The 19,697-nt window shown below is 45.1% G+C and overlaps 2 protein-coding genes across 2 annotated transcripts in view; one reads left to right on the forward strand and one right to left on the reverse strand.

Annotated features, from left to right (window-relative positions):
- The first annotated feature begins 397 nt into the window (after positions 1-397).
- On the forward strand, positions 398-11,223 carry LOC121007931 (serine protease 27-like). The gene is made up of 5 exons (XM_040440199.1): positions 398-569; positions 995-1,166; positions 1,951-2,225; positions 2,309-2,472; positions 10,825-11,223. Exons 1-5 carry the CDS (start codon positions 398-400, stop codon positions 11,221-11,223), a joined length of 1,182 nt encoding a protein of 393 aa, XP_040296133.1.
- A 6,920-nt stretch (positions 11,224-18,143) lies between these two features.
- The window catches only part of LOC121008050 (serine protease 27-like), a 119,489-nt gene continuing 117,935 nt past the window's right edge, over positions 18,144-19,697 (reverse strand). The window contains exon 6 of the mRNA XM_040440327.1: positions 18,144-18,891. Within this exon, the coding sequence (XP_040296261.1) occupies positions 18,661-18,891 (231 nt within the window). The 3' untranslated portion in view covers positions 18,144-18,660. The remainder of the gene's footprint in view (positions 18,892-19,697) is intronic.

The following is a 19,697-nucleotide window of genomic DNA, read 5'->3' on the forward strand; positions in this document are numbered from 1 at the left end:
TCTGAGGGTTTCAATGATGGGGAGGCACAATCACCGCTCCCTGTCATTACACCCACTATTTACAAAGAAATGTGTTTCGAGATGAAGTAATTTTAAGTAATTTGTCACAAAGCAAATTTTTTAAATAAATTTGGCAAAGCAGTCCGATTAAATTTTTGAGAAGTTCGCTTATCTCTAGTTGTGGCGCATGTCTTTCAGGTCCATCCACCATCCAGTAGATTGTCACCTCGTTTATCCAGGAGAAATCTGAACATCCCTGCACCATGACAAATGTATAGAACCAGTCCAGCAGCTTTAATACTGCATATAAGCCGTGTCACCACCGTGTCCATAATACAGAGAGTGACCGTCACATTCGTGTCAAGAAGAAGACACCATCATCTCCTGCAGCAGCAACATGACAAAGCTTCTCCTGCTCCTCACCCTGCTCACACAGCATGGTAAGAACCTACTGTCCACCCCACATCTACTGACCCAGAGATTCCTGAACTCATCATCCTGCTCATCATCCATGTCATATTCATCATCTTCATCCTCATCATCTTCATTATCCTCATCCTCATCATCCTGTCTGTACAAGGTTTATAATCTCTTGTTTTCTCCCCTTTCCACAGGATTCCAGGGAATTCGAGCGCTTATAGGTAAGAAATATCCCAACCTGGGGATTCACTAGCAAAAGCGAACCCATGAACCTGTAAGGTGCAGCAGCTATTACCACTGCAGATTGGTTCTATGATCCTCCACATTCAGAGTGGTCCTTCCTCTTTTGCACAAGATGCTCCATAGATTTCTTACCAACAGGGACTCAGAAAATCAGCAGCATATCCACCCCACCTGGAATCACCCCTGTGGTTTAGTTTACTGCATATTAATTTATCCTTTCATCTCTGACCACAGAGTTCAGTCTAGATTAGTCCATAGCATTGCTCTACCTGCTCCATAGGTCTGACACTATCTGTGGAGTATTATAATATCTTCTAATGGTGTTTTCTAGATTTATCAGGTTGTGGAAAGCCAATTTTGTCTGAAAGGATTGTGGGAGGAGAAGACTCTGTGCCAGGAGAATGGCCCTGGCAGATCAGCCTGCAGTTCAATGGCATTGCCCACTGTGGTGGCTCCCTCATCAGTGACACCTGGGTGCTGACAGCCTCTCACTGCTTTATGATGTAAGTTCCTGGCATTCTTCCCCCTATTCATAAGATAAGGGTGGCAAGGCTGCTGTCCTTCTGACTAGTGTGCCATATCAAGTATACCATAAGTGGTTAGGTAAGAATCTTCAATTTCAACCTGAATTTGATTAAATGTACCCAGACCTCTCCAGAAGTTTCAGCATTCTAGAACAAGGTGACATCATTATAATAAAAGTCAGATGGGAGCAGTCAGTGGTCATTATGAACAGAAATTTAGTGGATGAAATAGGATCTCAACAAATATATCTAATATATAAAGGTGCTGTCTATTTGTGGTTGGGCACCGCCATGGGTCTAGATCAACCCCAAATAATGAGATGCTTCTTAATCTCCAAGGGTCAGTACAGACTATAGAAATCACAGAAAATATTACCTTCATGATGTGATTAACGTGGTGAGGGTACATCTGAAATGTGTGCAGCCACTTATGTACGTTGAACATCCTGCGGATAGAATCCCCTGTCTACATGATGGCAGTAGCGAGCTCCATTCTGATTTTTGCTATGGACCCTCCACTTTATTTAGACCAGTGATTCAAAGTTTCGTAAGCTTGGTATTTTTCATCTTGAAGCTCTCTGGACATAGACATTAGTCTCGTTCCTTTGAGCCACTGATGTAAGAGGTTCTGGGATTTACATTTTACATTTGTGTTATACTATTTTGTTGCACTCAGATCCACCCCACCTGTTGTTGTGGTAGAAACCCTGTAACCTCCTGGTTTTCTTGGACATCCTATCACCATGCACCTCTTGCCTTCCAGGTCTGTGGATACCTCTGCATACATAGTCTATCTTGGGGCATACCAGTTATCAGACCTCCAGAACAACACAACAGTGTCCAGAGCAGTGGAACAAATAATTATCAACCCCAACTTTACAAGGGAGGGATCCAGTGGGGACATTGCTTTGGTGAAACTAGAGAGTCCTGTCAATTTTACAGATTTTATCCTTCCGGTGTGCGTGCCATCTCAAGCTGTTCAGCTGCCAGAGGGGACCTTGTGCTGGACGACAGGCTGGGGAAATGTACAACAAAATGGTAAAGCAGAGGTCCCAAAGATAAACCAAAATTGATGTTGGCCATAACAGTGACATGAGTTGTGTTCTTCTTGTTCTCCACAGTGCCCCTCCCCATCCCTAAAACTCTTCAGGAGGTGAAGGTAGAGCTGATAGACAACACACATTGCGAGACTATGTACGACTCTGGTAGAGCCTCCAGCTATAGTCTTATCAAGGATGACATGATGTGTGCCGGCTACCAAGAGGGGAAGAAGGATGCATGTCAGGTACAGAGAGACATTGGGGGTTGTAGTATGTGAGAACAGAATCAAAACATTTTAGTTAGTAACATTTTACTGTCTTCATTGTTTGGAGTATTGTAAAGTGTCTTTATGTGAAGCTCCAGCAGGGGCAGGCGCAGGCTGTTCACCACTTTCTCAGTGTCCTGGTGAAGCTTTTATCCTGCGATAAAAGGAAACAGTTAAAATAAAATGAAACATTTTCAACAATCTCTTGCATTGGTATATGGTTACAAAGTACCTGGACAAGACCCACAGCCAGAGTAATGCACCTTCTCTAGAGGTGTAGTAGAGCCCCCCCCCTTCTCTAGGTTTAGTATTGCCCATTCACCAGTTACAGGTGTATTAGTGCCCCATTACTAATTCCAGGTGTGGTAGTGCCCCTACATTAGTCTCTGGTGTAATAGTGCCCCATTACTAATCTCTGGTGTAGTAGCGCCCTATTACTAATTCCAGGTGTGGTAGTGCCCCTACACTAATCTCTGGTGTAGTAGTGCCCCATTACTAATTCCAGGTGTGGTAGTGCCCCATTATTAATTCCAGGTGTGGTAGTGCCCCTACATTAATCTCTGGTGTAGTAGTGCCCCTTTATTAGTTTCAAGTGTAGTAAAGCCCCTCCTCTAGGTGTAGCAGTGTCCTTTCAATAGGTGTGGTAAAAGCCCCTTCTCTAGGTTTAGTAGTGCCCATTCACTAGTCACAGGTGTAGTAGTTCCCCATTACTAGTCTCTGGTGTATTAGTGCCCCATTATTAATTTCCGGTGTGGTAGTTCCCTTACACAAGTCTCTGGTGTAATAGTTCCCCTTTACTAGTTTCAGATGTAGTAGTGCCCCTTCACTTGTCACAAGTGTAGTATTCCCTGTTCTGTAGTCTCTCATGTAGTAGTGCCCCATCACTAGTTTCAGGTGTAATAATGCCCCTTTACTAGTCTGTGGTGTAGTAGTGCCCCTTCTCTAGATATACTGGTGTCCCTTTACTATTTTCAGGTGTAGTAGTGCAAGTTAAATAGTTTCCGGTGTAGTAGTGCCCCTTTACTAGTCTCTGGTACAGTAGTGCCCCTTCACTAATCTCCGGTGTAGTAGTGCCCCTTCACTAATCTCCGGTGTAGTAGTGCCCCTTCACTAATCTCCGGTGTAGTAGTGTCCCTTCTCTAGTCTCCGGTGTAGTAGTGCCCCTTCTCTAGTCTCCGGTGTATTAGTGTCCCTTCTCTAGTCTCATGTGTAGTAGTGCCCCTTCTCTAGTCTCCGGTGTATTACTGTCCCTTCTCTAGTCTCATGTGTAGTAGTGCCCTTTTTCTAGTCTGTGGTATAGTAGTGCCCATTCACTAATCTCCAGTGTAGTAGTGCCCGTTCACTAATCTCCGGTGTATTAGTGTCCCTTCTCTAGTCTCCGATGTATTAGTGTCCCTTCTCTAGTCTCATGTGTATTAGTGTCCCTTCTCTAGTCTCCGGTGTATTAGTGTCCCTTTTCTAGTCTCCGGTGTATTAGTGTCCTTTCACTAATCTCTGGTGTATTAGTGTCCCTTCTCTAGTCTCCGGTGTATTAGTGTCCCTTCCAAATCTCTGGTGTATTAGTGTCCCTTCTCTAGTCTCCGGTGTATTAGTGTCCCTTCACTAATCTCCCGTGTATTAGTGTCCCTTTACTAATCTCTGGTGTATTAGTGTCCCTTCTCTAGTCTCCGGTGTATTAGTGTCCCTTCACTAATCTCCGGTGTATTAGTGTCCCTTCACTAATCTCTGGTGTATTAGTGTCCCTTCGCTAGTCTCCGGTGTAGCAGTGTCCCTTCACTAGTCTCCGGTGTATTAGTGTCCCTTGTCTAGTCTCCGGTGTAGTAGTGCCCCTTCACTAATCTCTGGTGTATTAGTGTCCCTTCTCTAGTCTCATGTGTAGTAGTGCCCCTTCTCTAGTCTCATGTGTAGTAGTGCCCCTTTACTAATCTCTGGTGTAGTAGTGCCCCTTCTCTAGTCTCATGTGTAGTAGTGCCCCTTCACTAATCTCTGGTGTAGTAGTGCCCCTTCACTAATCTCCGGTGTAGCAGTGCCCCTTCACTAATCTCCGGTGTAGCAGTGCCCCTTCTCTAGTCTCATGTGTAGTAGTGCCCCTTCACTAGTCTCCGGTGTATTAGTGTCCCTTCACTAATCTCCGGTGTAGTAGTGCCCTTCACTAATCTCCGAAGTAGTAGTGCCCCTTCACTAATCTCCGGTGTAGTAGTGCCCTTCACTAATCTCTGGTGTAGTAGTGCCCCTTCACTAATCTCCGGTGTAGCAGTGCCCCTTCTCTAGTCTCATGTGTAGTAGTGCCCCTTCTCTAGTCTCCGGTGTATTAGTGTCCCTTCTCTAGTCTCATGTGTAGTAGTGCCCCTTCTCTAGTCTCCGGTGTATTAGTGTCCCTTCTCTAGTCTCATGTGTAGTAGTGCCCCTTCACTAATCTCCGGTGTAGCAGTGCCTCTTCTCTAGTCTCATGTGTAGTAGTGCCCCTTCACTAATCTCTGGTGTAGTAGTGCCCCTTCTCTAGTCTCATGTGTAGTAGTGCCCCTTCACTAATCTCTGGTGTAGTAGTGCCCCTTCACTAATCTCCGGTGTAGCAGTGCCCCTTCACTAATCTCCGGTGTAGCAGTGTCCCTTCTCTAGTCTCATGTGTAGTAGTGCCCATTCACTAATCTCTGGTGTATTAGTGCCCATTCACTAATCTCCGGTGTAGTAGTGCCCATTCACTAATCTCCGGTGTATTAGTCTCCCTTCACTAATCTCCGGTGTATTAGTGTCCCTTCACTAATCTCCGGTGTAGTAGTGCCCTTCACTAATCTCCGAAGTAGTAGTGCCCCTTCACTAATCTCCGGTGTAGTAGTGCCCTTCACTAATCTCTGGTGTAGTAGTGCCCCTTCACTAATCTCCGGTGTAGCAGTGCCCCTTCTCTAGTCTCATGTGTAGTAGTGCCCCTTCTCTAGTCTCCGGTGTATTAGTGTCCCTTCTCTAGTCTCATGTGTAGTAGTGCCCCTTCTCTAGTCTCCGGTGTATTAGTGTCCCTTCTCTAGTCTCATGTGTAGTAGTGCCCCTTCACTAATCTCCGGTGTAGCAGTGCCTCTTCTCTAGTCTCATGTGTAGTAGTGCCCCTTCACTAATCTCTGGTGTAGTAGTGCCCCTTCTCTAGTCTCATGTGTAGTAGTGCCCCTTCACTAATCTCTGGTGTAGTAGTGCCCCTTCACTAATCTCCGGTGTAGCAGTGCCCCTTCACTAATCTCCGGTGTAGCAGTGTCCCTTCTCTAGTCTCATGTGTAGTAGTGCCCATTCACTAATCTCTGGTGTATTAGTGCCCATTCACTAATCTCCGGTGTAGTAGTGCCCATTCACTAATCTCCGGTGTATTAGTCTCCCTTCACTAATCTCCGGTGTAGTAGTGCCCCTTCACTAATCTCTGGTGTAGTAGTGCCCCTTCTCTAGTCTCCGGTGTATTAGTGTCCCTTCTCTAGTCTCCGGTGTATTGGTGTCTCTTCACTAATCTCTGGTGTAGTAGTGCCCCTTCTCTAGTCTCCGGTGTATTAGTGTCCCTTCACTAATCTCCGGTGTAGTAGTGCCCATTCACTAATCTCCGGTGTATTAGTGCCCCTTATCTAGTCTCCGGTGTATTAGTGTCCCTTCTCTAGTCTCCGGTGTATTAGTGTCCCTTCTCTAATCTCCGGTGTATTAGTGTCCCTTCTCTAGTCTACGGTGTATTAGTGTCCCTTCTCTAGTCTCCGGTGTATTAGTGTCCCTTCTCTAGTCTCCGGTGTAGTAGTGCCCCTTCTCTAGTCTCCGTTTGTATTAGTGTCCCTTCACTAATCTCCGGTGTAGTAGTGCCCCTTCACTAATCTCTGGTGTAGTAGTGCCCCTTCTCTAGTCTCCGGTGTATTAGTGTCCCTTCTCTAGTCTCCGGTGTATTAGTGTCCCTTCTCTAGTCTACGGTGTATTAGTGTCTCTTCTCTAGTCTCCGGTGTATTAGTGTCTCTTCTCTAGTCTCCGGTGTATTCGTTTCCCTTCTCTAGTCTTCAGTGTATTAGTGCCCCTTCTCTAGTCTCCGGTGTACTAGTGTCCCTTCTCTAGTCTCCGGTGTAGTAGTGTCCCTTCTCTAGTCTCCGGTGTATTAGTGTCCCTTCTCTAGTCTCCGGTGTATTAGTGTCCCTTCTCTAGTCTCCGGTGTATTAGTGTCCCTTCTCTAGTCTCCGGTGTAGTAGTGTCCCTTCTCTAGTCTCCGGTGTAGTAGTGTCCCTTCTCTAGTCTCCGGTATATTAGTGTCCCTTCTCTAGTCTCTCCGGTGTATTGGTGTCCCTTCTCTAGTCTCCGGTGTATTAGTGTCCTTTCGGTGTATTAGTGTCCCTTCTCTAGTCTCCGGTGTATTAGTGTCTCCTCTCTAGTCTCCGGTGTATTAGTGTCCCTTCTCTAGTCTCCGGTGTATTAGTGTCCCTTCTCTAGTCTCCGGTGTAGTAGTGTCCCTTCTCTAGTCTCCGGTGTAGTAGTGTCCCTTCTCTAGTCTCCGGTATATTAGTGTCCCTTCTCTAGTCTCTCCGGTGTATTGGTGTCCCTTCTCTAGTCTCCGGTGTATTAGTGTCCTTTCGGTGTATTAGTGTCCCTTCTCTAGTCTCCGGTGTATTAGTGTCTCCTCTCTAGTCTCCGGTGTATTAGTGTCCCTTCTCTAGTCTCCGGTGTATTAGTGTCCCTTCTCTAGTCTCCGGTGTATTAGTGTCCCTTCTCTAGTCTTCGGTGTATTAGTGTCCCTTCTCTAGTCTCCGGAGTATTAGTGTCCATTCTCTAGTCTCTGGTGTATTAGTGTCCCTTCTCTAGTCTTCGGTGTATTAGTGTCCCTTCTCTAGTCTCCGGTGTATTAGTGTCCCTTCTCTAGTCTCCGGTGTATTAGTGTCTCTTCTCTAGTCTCCGGTGTATTAGTGTCTCCTCTCTAGTCTCCGGTGTATTAGTGTCCCTTCTCTAGTCTCCGGTGTATTAGTGTCACTTCTCTAGTCTCCGGTGTATTAGTGTCCCTTCTCTAGTCTTCGGTGTATTAGTGTCCCTTCTCTAGTCTCCGGTGTATTAGTGTCCCTTCTCTAGTCTCTGGTGTATTAGTGTCCCTTCTCTAGTCTCCGGTGTATTAGTGTCCCTTCTCTAGTCTCCAGTGTATTAGTGTCCCTTCTCTAGTCTCCGGTGTATTAGTGTCCCTTCTCTAGTCTCCGGTGTATTAGTGTCCCTTCTCTAGTCTCCGGTGTATTAGTGTCTCTTCTCTAGTCTCCGGTGTATTAGGGTCTCTTCTCTAGTCTCCGGTGTATTAGTGTCCCTTCTCTAGTCTCCGGTGTATTAGTGTCTCTTCTCTAGTCTCCGGTGTATTAGTGTCCCTTCTCTAGTCTCCGGTGTATTAGTGTCCCTTCTCTAGTCTCCGGTGTATTAGTGTCCCTTCTCTAGTCTCCGGTGTATTAGTGTCCCTTTTCTAGTCTCCATTGTATTAGTGTCCCTTCTCTAGTCTCCGGTGTATTAGTGTCCCTTCTCTAGTCTCCGGTGTATTAGTGTCTCTTCTCTAGTCTCCGGTGTATTAGTGTCCCTTCTCTAGTCTCCGGTGTATTAGTGTCCCTTCTCTAGTCTCCGGTGTATTAGTGTCCCTTCTCTAGTCTCCGGTGTATTAGTGTCCCTTCTCTAGTCTCCGGTGTATTAGTGTCCCTTCTCTAGTCTCCGGTGTATTAGTGTCCCTTCTCTAGTCTCCGGTGTATTAGTGTCCCTTCACTAGTCTCCGGTGTATTAGTGTCCCTTCTCTAGTCTCCGGTGTATTAGTGTCCCTTCTCTAGTCTCCGGTGTATTAGTGTCCCTTCTCTAGTCTTCGGTGTATTAGTGTCCCTTGTCTAGTCTCCGGTGTATTAGTGTCTCTTCTCTAGTCTCCGGTGTATTAGTGTCCCTTCTCTAGTCTTCGGTGTATTAGTGTCCCTTCTCTAGTCTCCGGTGTATTAGTGTCCCTTCTCTAGTCTTCGGTGTATTAGTGTCCCTTGTCTAGTCTCCGGTGTATTAGTGTCCCTTCTCTAGTCTCTGGTGTATTAGTGTCCCTTCTCTAGTCTTCGGTGTATTAGTGTCCCTTCTCTAGTCTCCGGTGTATTAGTGTCCCTTCTCTAGTCTCCGGTGTATTAGTGTCCCTTCTCTAGTCTCCGGTGTATTAGTGTCCCTTCTCTAGTCTCCGGTGTATTAGTGTCCCTTCTCTAGTCTTCGGTGTATTAGTGTCCCTTGTCTAGTCTCCGGTGTATTAGTGTCTCTTCTCTAGTCTCCGGTGTATTAGTGTCCCTTCTCTAGTCTTCGGTGTATTAGTGTCCCTTCTCTAGTCTCCGGTGTATTAGTGTCCCTTCTCTAGTCTTCGGTGTATTAGTGTCCCTTGTCTAGTCTCCGGTGTATTAGTGTCCCTTCTCTAGTCTCCGGTGTATTAGTGTCCCTTCTCTAGTCTTCGGTGTATTAGTGTCCCTTCTCTAGTCTCCGGTGTATTAGTGTCCCTTCTCTAGTCTCCGGTGTATTAGTGTCCCTTCTCTAGTCTCCGGTGTATTAGTGTCCCTTCACTAGTCTCCGGTGTATTAGTGTCCCTTCTCTAGTCTCCGGTGTATTAGTGTCCCTTCTCTAGTCTCCGGTGTATTAGTGTCCCTTCTCTAGTCTTCGGTGTATTAGTGTCCCTTGTCTAGTCTCCGGTGTATTAGTGTCTCTTCTCTAGTCTCCGGTGTATTAGTGTCCCTTCTCTAGTCTTCGGTGTATTAGTGTCCCTTCTCTAGTCTCCGGTGTATTAGTGTCCCTTCTCTAGTCTTCGGTGTATTAGTGTCCCTTGTCTAGTCTCCGGTGTATTAGTGTCCCTTCTCTAGTCTCTGGTGTATTAGTGTCCCTTCTCTAGTCTTCGGTGTATTAGTGTCCCTTCTCTAGTCTCCGGTGTATTAGTGTCCCTTCTCTAGTCTCCGGTGTATTAGTGTCCCTTCTCTAGTCTCCGGTGTATTAGTGTCCCTTCTCTAGTCTCCGGTGTATTAGTGTCCCTTCTCTAGTCTTCGGTGTATTAGTGTCCCTTGTCTAGTCTCCGGTGTATTAGTGTCTCTTCTCTAGTCTCCGGTGTATTAGTGTCCCTTCTCTAGTCTTCGGTGTATTAGTGTCCCTTCTCTAGTCTCCGGTGTATTAGTGTCCCTTCTCTAGTCTTCGGTGTATTAGTGTCCCTTGTCTAGTCTCCGGTGTATTAGTGTCCCTTCTCTAGTCTCCGGTGTATTAGTGTCCCTTCTCTAGTCTTCGGTGTATTAGTGTCCCTTCTCTAGTCTCCGGTGTATTAGTGTCCCTTCTCTAGTCTCCGGTGTATTAGTGTCCCTTCTCTAGTCTCCGGTGTATTAGTGTCCCTTCTCTAGTCTCCGGTGTAGTAGTGCCCCTTCTCTAGTCCATTCTACTAGTTTTCCTGATGCCTCACTTCTGGTTAATACATGAGCGCTACCTTGTCATAGGCTCATGATTGGCACTGCTATGGCAGAAGCTGTTACATGGGCACTAATATTTTCTTTATACCTTAGTTACAGTGCCTTGAAAAGTATTCATACCCTTGAACTTTTCCACATTTTTCCACATTACACCCACAAACGTAAATGTATGTTATTGATATTTTATGTGATCGACCGACAGCACAAATCTGTGTGAAGTGAGAAGAAGATGATACAAGATTTTCACAATGTAAAAAATCTGAAAAGTGTGGTTTGCGTTTGTATTCAGCCCCTCTGTACAGGGGTTGTCAGAACTCTGTGTCATGTGTAAGAATGAAGGACACATTTACAGAGGCGACTTTCACATCTGCGATTTCCTTTCCCGTTTTGAGATCCGTCAGAGGATCTCAAAACCGGAAGAAAATGCTTCAGTTTTGTCCCCGTTCATTGTCAATGGGGACAAACTGAACAAAGCGGAACGCAGTGCACCAGAATGCATTCTGCTCTGTTTTGTTGTGTTCCCATGCCGGACGTGCGTCATGAGAAACTGAACAAACCGGATCTGGCACCAAAACCATGTAAGTCAATGGTGCCGGATCTGGATTTAGACACGAATTCAGACATGAAAAAAAACGGATCTTGCACGCATTGACTTACAATGGTTTTAGTGCCGGATCCGTTTTCTTAATTTTCAATTTAATAAAACCGGATCCAATCTGATCGGATGCAGCCGGTTAGATTATAATAACGGAAGAGTTTCGCTGTGGTTATGAGATGTCCTGGTGAATCTCAAAAACCGGACAGCATAAACGCTCATGTGAAAGCACCTTACATGTCAGTTACATGACGCTCTTCTTGACCACTGACCAGTAGATTGACTTTCAGTGATTGTGCTGTTTCTTTGCAGGGTGACTCCGGTGGACCGCTCATGTACAACGCGAACGGTGTTTGGCTGCAGATTGGCATTACCAGCTGGGGTATTGGATGTGCAATGGCCAATCGGCCTGGAGTTTACACCAGAATCCAGTACTACCAGTCCTGGCTCCAGCAGTATGTGCCCTCTTTGCCGTACAGCAATGGGGGGAGCATTTTACTTCCAAGTAAAATCTTCAACACAACTAAAGCCCCCATCACCTTACAACCCAAGACCAGTATTGTGAAGTCCACCACGCATGGTCAAGAGGTGGGACCCTCAACTCCCATTGTTATCACAACTGTGGGCTTCACATATGGTGGAGCTCACTCTCATGTCTGGTCCATGGTCAGCCTCCTGGTGATCCCCCTGAGCCCATTGCTTCTGCTGTGATTCCATCTCCATGATCCACTGTCACAGTGACCCTGATAAAGTGGTGCCTGTTAGGACTGATGCCTTCTCCTAGACTTTTCTCCATCTCAAGGTGTCTCCCAGTCCTGGGACAATAAGATCTGCCTGGTGACATGAGAGGTCAGGACATTATCAGAAAAGGGGATGACATGTGGACCTTCGCTTTGGTCACTCAGTCGATGATCTCAAAAAATCAATGAGGCTGCTCCTGTCTTCTGTCATTGTATAAGCAAATGCTCTGTGTTTCAATTCATTGCAATGTTAATTATCTCTGCTTGCTGTCAGTAAATTAAGGTATCTAGAGGCTAAAAACCAGTCATGAACTAATACTTCTCACAGCTGAGGATTGTTACATTGCAGCTCATTTTACGATCTAGGGGTTCCAGGATATTGATAATATAAGGCTACTCTCACACTTGCGGCAGCAGGGGCCGGCTGGCTGTTCCGGTGAGGGAACAGCCTGACAGATCTGTGCTAACGCTAACCCACCGTGCCGCCGGAGGTCTGCTCTGGCCCCATTCACTATAATCAGGGTGGGCCGGAGGTTTCGGCCGCAGCATGGCAAACAAGCCGGAAGGCGGCCGGACAAAAACTGCAGCATGCTGTAATTTTTGTCCGTCCGCCTCTCGGGATGTTTGCCGTGCTGCAGCCGGACCTCTGGCCCACCCTGATTATAGTGAATGGGACCAGAGCAGACTTCCACTGGCACGGTGGGCTAGCGTTAGCACAGATCTGGCAGGCTGTTCCCTCGCCAGAACAGCCTTCCGGCCCCTGCTGCCGCAAGTGTGAGAGTTGCCTTATATTATCAATATCTGATCAGTGAGGGTCCGATTCCCGGAACCCCTAGATCGTAAAATGTGCTGCAATGTAACAATCCTCAGCTGGGAGAAGTATTTGTTCAGGACTGGTTTTTAGCCTCTAGATACCTTCATTTATGGAATGGCTCAGTTTACACCCACATGTGAGCGTCAGCCTTTGTGACAAGAACAGTTCCAGCATATGGAGTAACCCCTAAAATAACAATTTTATTGGTATACCTTAAAAGGTAGTTAAGGTGTATGACTATCCAGTCAACCCTGACCAATCGTATTTTTTGTATATGTCTGTACCACGTTGTTTTTTCTTCTTGCATCCAGTTGATATATATATATTTATGATTAATTATTATCCTCACCTCATACCTGAGGTAATTTAGAAACATCCCCGCTGCACCCCCATAGGGATCTGTGAGGGGTAGGAGTCTAGGTACGTGGACAGGGGGCCTCCACCATTAGGAGCCCTCCCTGGGCTGAGGTTTTAGGATAGGGGTAGACATAGGGACAAATATTCCCGTACCCCAGGTTACCAATTATACTGGATGTGACTATAGGATACACTACCCTGTTTGTATATTATTTATGTTATAACGAGTGGACCCAATAGGGATCCCCTTTTAAGGTATACCAATAAAATTGTTATTTTAGGGGCTACTCCATATGCTGGAACTGTTTACGATTATATACCCCACTATATTGATGTATATCGATTCTGCTGGAAATTGATTTGTGACAAGAACCATCATCTGTATTGTGTTTTATGGATAAATGTATTATACTCAGAAATAAAGGGGGTTGTCCTTCCTAGAAGCCGCCCTGGACCTCACATGGATCCACAGATCTCCCCATTCACTGCCCCAATTGCTCTGCTAGATTCTCTTTGTGGCGAAACCAACCTCGCCACTGGTTTTGAAGGGGCCTGGCTACTAGCCTCTTGCCCCAGGATTATGGGCCCTCTCATCAGCCAGGCCTCATTTGTTCACAAATGACTTGGACTAACTTGAACTCTCACCCCCACGAATTAGACCAGGGTTCAAGTTAGTCCATTACGTTTAGTAATTGTATTTTGTGTATTGCGTCTCAGACAATGCTCATTGTGTTAGTTAATTGCGTCTCAGACAATGCGCATTGTATTTTAAATAGTGGTAGGTTGTGGTGGCTCACTAGCAAGTAGTTAAGGTATGGTGCTGCAAGCTCATATAGAGGGAATCACCCCACCCTCTTTTAAAGGCAAATGTAGTAATAGAATAATGAGCGAGCACTCATACACTTGACAACCAGATTGACATATGCAGAAAATATTTATTAAATCCCCATAAAATACAAGTAATAAAATTTATAAGAACAATGTAGCAATAATATACAAAATTACAGTCACATATATTGTGGTAGATATGATCGACACTATATTCATATGACTCAATAGTGTAGATAAATTCAATAATATATATCACACCAAAAAACTTCAAGTATATGCTGTTATTTGGGAAAGAGGGGGTATTATCTTCTAGCGCTCTATCCCAATTTGGGAAACTGAATGTCACTGAAGATGTTGTAGGTGTATTCACTGGGAGCGCAACATGTTCATAAAGTGTCCACAGGAATCCTGATAATATGAAAAGTCTCTTATAGCATCTCCTTTTAAGCTCGATATGAGCTTTGGATTGAAGAAAACTTTAAATCGATGTTTGGCTTACCGTCTAGCGTCTGCTGTCTCCCAATTGCTTCAATGGAGCTTTAAATATTTGCCGGCTTATTCAGTCGCTCCATAGAGCAAGCTGGTTTGAGTTTCGCGGGAGTTCCAAAGATCGCAGGAGTTGCCACTCTGTTCCGCAATTTCCTTTGGTGCAGCTTTCGACGATAAGAACAGTTAATCCTTTACTGTAGAGATTTTCTTCTGTATGGCCATACAGTATTATCGGAGGCTTTTCAATGCAGGTACAGCTCTTGTTTCACCATACGCGTTACGGGTAGATTCACTCTCCCTTCCTCAGTGGTCAAGTGTCTGCCTGCCTTGACCACTGAGGAAGGGAGAGTGAATCTACCCGTAACGCGTATGGTGAAACAAGTGATGTACCTGCATTGAAAAGCCTCCGATAATACTGTATGGCCATACAGAAGAAAATCTCTACAGTAAAGGATTTACTGTTCTTATCGTCGAAAGCTGCACCAAAGGAAATTGCGGAACAGAGTGGCAACTCCTGCGATCTTTGGAACTCCCGCGAAACTCAAACCAGCTTGCTGTATGGAGCGACTGAATAAGCCGGAAAATATTTAAAGCTCCATTGAAGCAATAGGGAGACAGCAGACGCTAGACGGTAAGCCAAACATCGATTTAAAGTTTTCTTCAATCCAAAGCTCATATCGAGCTTAAAAGGATATGCTATAAGAGACTTTTCACATTATCAGGATTCCTGTGGACACTTTATGAACATATTGCGCTCATTGTATTTTGTTTATTGCGTTACAGACAGAGGGAAGGGGATTTTGTGTACAATTGCTGGGGAGGTTTGAATACTGTAAATGCATGTGATTGGCTGTTTTTACAAAACCCTGTGGGTGGTGGCCTTGTTGGAAGATGTGTATAAAATGCTTGTGTGTTAGAATAAAGTGGTTGCTTTTATACCTTCATGAAGTTTTGGCTCATGTTTGGGGAATGCGATAACTACACTCTTGGGGATTGCTATATCACAATACTCCCCTGAGTATAAGCTCTTGTAAGAGCTTGTTCCTGGTTCCTGCTCTCTGGATGTAGGAGAGGTTTATCCACTGGAAGCTGAAGCCCAGTCTTGGGTCCAGCGTGGGTGGAGGACGGTGAGACCCCAACCAAGCTGCGGTGGTTCGTGGGGTCTGCAGTGCGTACGGTGTCAAGTGGAGTGCTTGGAGTCCTCTGGAAGCACTATGAGCAGCTATCGACGGAGGTACCCGGTCGGGGTGCTAGGCGTTCCGTTACACTCTTCATAGGGGAAGCGTCCTTCCTCAGGGGGGCATATCCTTAGTGATGCAGCTTCTAACAGTAGATTTGGCTGGTGGTAGTCACAGGATGGAACTGAGCATGTGGGACCACCTCAGTAAGTGGACATGCACATTACTATACAGATTAAACACCAGGGGGCGCCATTATAATAACGTAAAGAGATTTTCTCACAACTGAAACATTTTTGTAACAGAAAGTAAATTCCAAAATAACAACTTCTTCATGCTGAATTTTAAAAATAAGATTTAATGTTGGCAGAACTCCTTTAAGGATTTTTGGGTAAGAGCCAATGTCGGCTGATATAAGCCAAAGGGACTGAGTCAAAACTTTGTATAAGAATTCATCCAGAGGAGCAGATACTGTCTGAAAAGACCTGATTCATGTCCGTGGGCAGCACCAGTGGGGGCCACTAGGGGGCAACACATCAGATAAATGACTACGACCGCAATCATTATATTACACGTTGGAATACTGAAACTAGATTTTATTTATGTGACTTTACTTATGTCAGCTTCTAAATACAAGAATAAACACAATATTCTTATCATTGTTGTTATTATTATTATTGTTACATTGTTTTAGTGTCACTAAGAACAATGAAATCATCCACATAATATCTGTAAAGAATAAATCAAGGCAACTGGACTTACTGTAGATTTCTTGAAAACGTTTCACTCGTTCTTCCAACGAGCTTTCTCAATTCTGAGTGACTGTACAAGAATTCTCTGGGAATAAATATGTAACTGCATCAACATCTGGTAATTATACCCAGCATGGGGTCAGAGGTCATTATACCCAGCATGGGGTCAGAGGTATTGATTCCATTATCCTAATTGGAGTCAGTAGGTGATAATGACCTCCCAGAAAAAGGTGTCAAGACAGCATTGTATGTGGCAGACAATAGATGTCTAACCCCCCCACATAATGTGATATAAGAAAAGTCTTGTGGTCACAATCACAGGAGGTCAGATAACTCACCCCCTATCGAAGTTTCAGTGCTCAGTTAGTTATGTCTGGGATCACGACTTCAGAGAGGATGGTTTGATTTCCTCTGCAGGATTGTTTGGTCATGTCTGCTCTATATGGACTCTGAAAGTTCCGGTGCCAATCAAAGGCTAAAATAGCCACATTCATGTAGTACAAAATTGAGGCACTCAGATTCTTGTTGCGTTTAAGATTTTTTATTTTTTTTTATGCTCTATATGGACGGCACATATATTCAGCAGTGTATGGATCTATACATGGGGCTCCTGGGACTGATATCCTTGCAAAACGCTATCCTCAGAGACCAGACAGGTTCAAACACATATTTTAATTGGTGTGGGCTTTACATGTGCTTTGCACCATTTATAAAATCTCCAAAAAATCCTGGAAATATCTTCTGTCCTGTTGCCGGCTGCTGTGGAGTCCATGGAGAAGGAGTCCCTAGATCTCAGTCCCACAGCTGCCATTCGTCAGTGCCCAGACTTGAACACAAGCAGAGGGCAGGGTGACTGGACAGACGGACATGTCTCCATTATCCCATACAATGTGCTGGATCCCTTGTCCTGGGATTGTGAGGGGGCATCTAATATGAGGATGTTTTGCTGTAGCCCCCTCAGTTCTGTGTGCAAATCTTCTGATCCATGTCTGCTTGTTAAGGTGAACTGGGAATGGGGAAGACGTCTATGGCTACAGCTTTTCTTATTACATTGTCCACTGTCTGCTAAATCCATCATGTTCTGGTAATGAATTAAGATGTCCATCCATTCAAGACACACAAGGGTGAACAGAACCCACAGTGAGCAGGATGTTCTCCAGAAGGAAAAGAAAATGATGATGAAGATAAGGAGACCAACGATGAGGAGGATGGGGCACAATAATTAAGAAAATGAGGATACACAATGAAGACGAGAAGACAGAATAATGAGGACTATGAGGTAACACAATGATGAGAAAGATGAGGAGACAATGAGGAAGATGAGACACAATGATGATGAGGAGAAGGAGAGACAATGAAGATGAGGAGACGATGAGGAAGATGAGACACAATTGTCACAGTCATTACCGCTGGCTGTGACCTTCTGTCTATGCTCTCGCTGCAGCTCCGTTCCTTTGTATTTGTGGTTCTGTATGGGTTAACTCCCCTGTATTCCTATTAGGAGTTAATCCTCTGTCTGCTCCATGGGTGTGGTCTCTCTGCTGCACCCATGGAACCTGTATATAAGGCTGAGGTTTCCTCAGTTCTGGGTCAGCTCTCCTGGTGTGTGTTGTCTTGTCCTGTCCTGCTCCTGGTTTGTACTTTCTCTCCCATGCTGCTGACCCATGGGATCTGTGTCTGTCTGTCTGTGCTCTGTGAGTTTCCCTACTTGTTCATTTGCGTCCTTTTTCCTGTCTTTCTGTTCTGCCAGTTGTGTTTTAGTTACTTTGTGTTTATTCTGATGTCTGTGTTCAGCAAGCCTTTGCAGCTGAGTGGCATGACAAGGCCATGCAGTTTACTACTGGTGGAGCAAGTCCTTCTCTGCTCATTGCCACTCCTGCTCCCTTGCGTGAACTCCTGCTTGTATTATTAGTTGCCCTGTTTTGTATTCATATGTCTGTGTTCAGCAAGCCTTTGCAGCATAGTGGCATGACAAGGCCATGCAGTTTACTACTGGTGGAGCAAGTCCTTCTCTGCTCATTGCCACTCCTGCTCCCTTGCATGAACTCCTGCTTGTGTTATTATTTGCCCTGTTTTGTATTTACCTGTCTGTTATGTTTGCCTATGTGCCGTCGGTACCTTCTGGTACCTGTTGTCCATTCGCTCCTGCTGTCACTGTCTAGGTCACGCTCCAGAGTGGACCCTGGCAACTTTCTGCGGCTAAGTCTAACCCTACCATCTAGGGCTCTAGTGAAAACCAGGAGTTGCTTAGTTACGCCCCTCTGGAGTATTACTAGACAGTGGCGCAGTGGGGGTTTTCTACCACTGTGCTGACGGTACATAGAGCTCATGTTTTATCTGTGTTGCTTTCCCTGTTTTGTTTGTGCAATAAACTCTTGTGTCTGTACCTGATTTCCGTTTGTTTATTGCATGACGACGCGGTGGTCTCTCCTGGGACCTCCAACTCGTGACAACAATGAAGATGAGGAGATGTAATGATGAGACAAAATGATGATGAGGAGAAGGAGAGACAATGAAGATGAGGAGACAGAATGAAGATGAGACACGATGAAGATGAGGAGATGTAATGATGAGACACAATGATGATGAGGAGAAGGAGAGACAATGAAGATGAGGAGACGATGAGGAAGATGAGACACAATGAAGATGAGGAGATGCAATGATGAGAGACAATGATGATGAGGAGAAGGAGAGACAATGAAGATGAGGAGACAGAATGAAGATGAGACACGATGAAGATGAGGAGATGTAATGATGAAGATGAGACACGATGATGATGATGATGATGATGAGGAGAAACAATGAAGACGAAGAGGCAGAATGAAGATGAGACACGATGATGAGGAGGCACAATATTCACCAAGTCATGAAGTATTAGTCTTTATAATAAATCTCCATACTCATTTATCTGGAGTCGTGACTTCGGCCGTTGTAGGCATTTAGGTAGAGTTATTTTTCGGGTTCCTTAGCCTCATGGGAGACGTGAATCAACTGTGCAGCATCAGAGAGACCAAAAGGAGCAGCACTGAGGCACCCAGACTGGGAGAAGAGGAGGAGAAGCTCTTGATAATATACAAGTTGATCCATGACTCGTAGGATGAAACCAAAGTGTAGACTCCCGGGCGGTTTGGCAGAGCACAGTCATCTCCCCAGCTCACAATGCCAGCCTGGTACCAATACCCATTCATTTTACACACCAGAGGACCCCCGGAGTCTCCCTATACAGGAAGAAAAGGATCACGTTTAGTTCACATTATATAGAAAGTGCACAATGATTATTGCAGAAGCTGAATGTGAAAATAAGAAATTGTGAACTAGTGAATAGTGACCTGGTAAGAGTGATCTAGATGAATAGTGATCTGGTGAATAGTGATTGTGGTAAAACCAACCTCGCCACTGGGTTTTGGGAAGGACTGGCTGCTGGCCTCTTGCCCCTGGATTATGGGCCATATACTAACTTTTAAACCCCTGAACCTATTCAAGGGAATTTTGGATAGGTTTGTCCCAAAGTTATACTGTTTAAATTGATGTTAGATATATGTATGGCCAATGTAAACTCACAAAGTTGTAACAATTTATAATAAGTGTAACTTGTCAGCTTGGGAGGAAATGCTGGGTGTGTTTCTATTGTGCCATTGTCCCATTGTGTGTTTAAAGGGTGATGTCTGTTCTGTTGTCCTCACATGTGTATTGGCGATCTCCCTTTGTCCTCAGAGATAATTGGATTGCTCCTCAGGTTGTCTCCGGGACAGAGAGGAGGAGACCATGATGCATTGTGGGGATATGTTGTATTTGTCCTATGTCACAGTCTTCATTCTGGTCCTCTGGGGGTGTGAACGATTGGTTGCTGTAGTTACATTGTATGTGTTGTAAATTACTGATTGGATGTATTTCAAACCCCTGTGGGCAGTACTATGTTTGTGGTTTATGAATAAAAGAGGCTGTACGTGAAGTACAGTCAGACCACTGCTTGACCCTCAACACGGAGCCTTGTCGCGTTATTGGGGGGATTCACTGTATGCTG

Source organism: Bufo bufo, chromosome 7, assembly GCF_905171765.1.
Source record: "Bufo bufo chromosome 7, aBufBuf1.1, whole genome shotgun sequence".
NCBI lineage: Eukaryota > Metazoa > Chordata > Amphibia > Anura > Bufonidae > Bufo > Bufo bufo.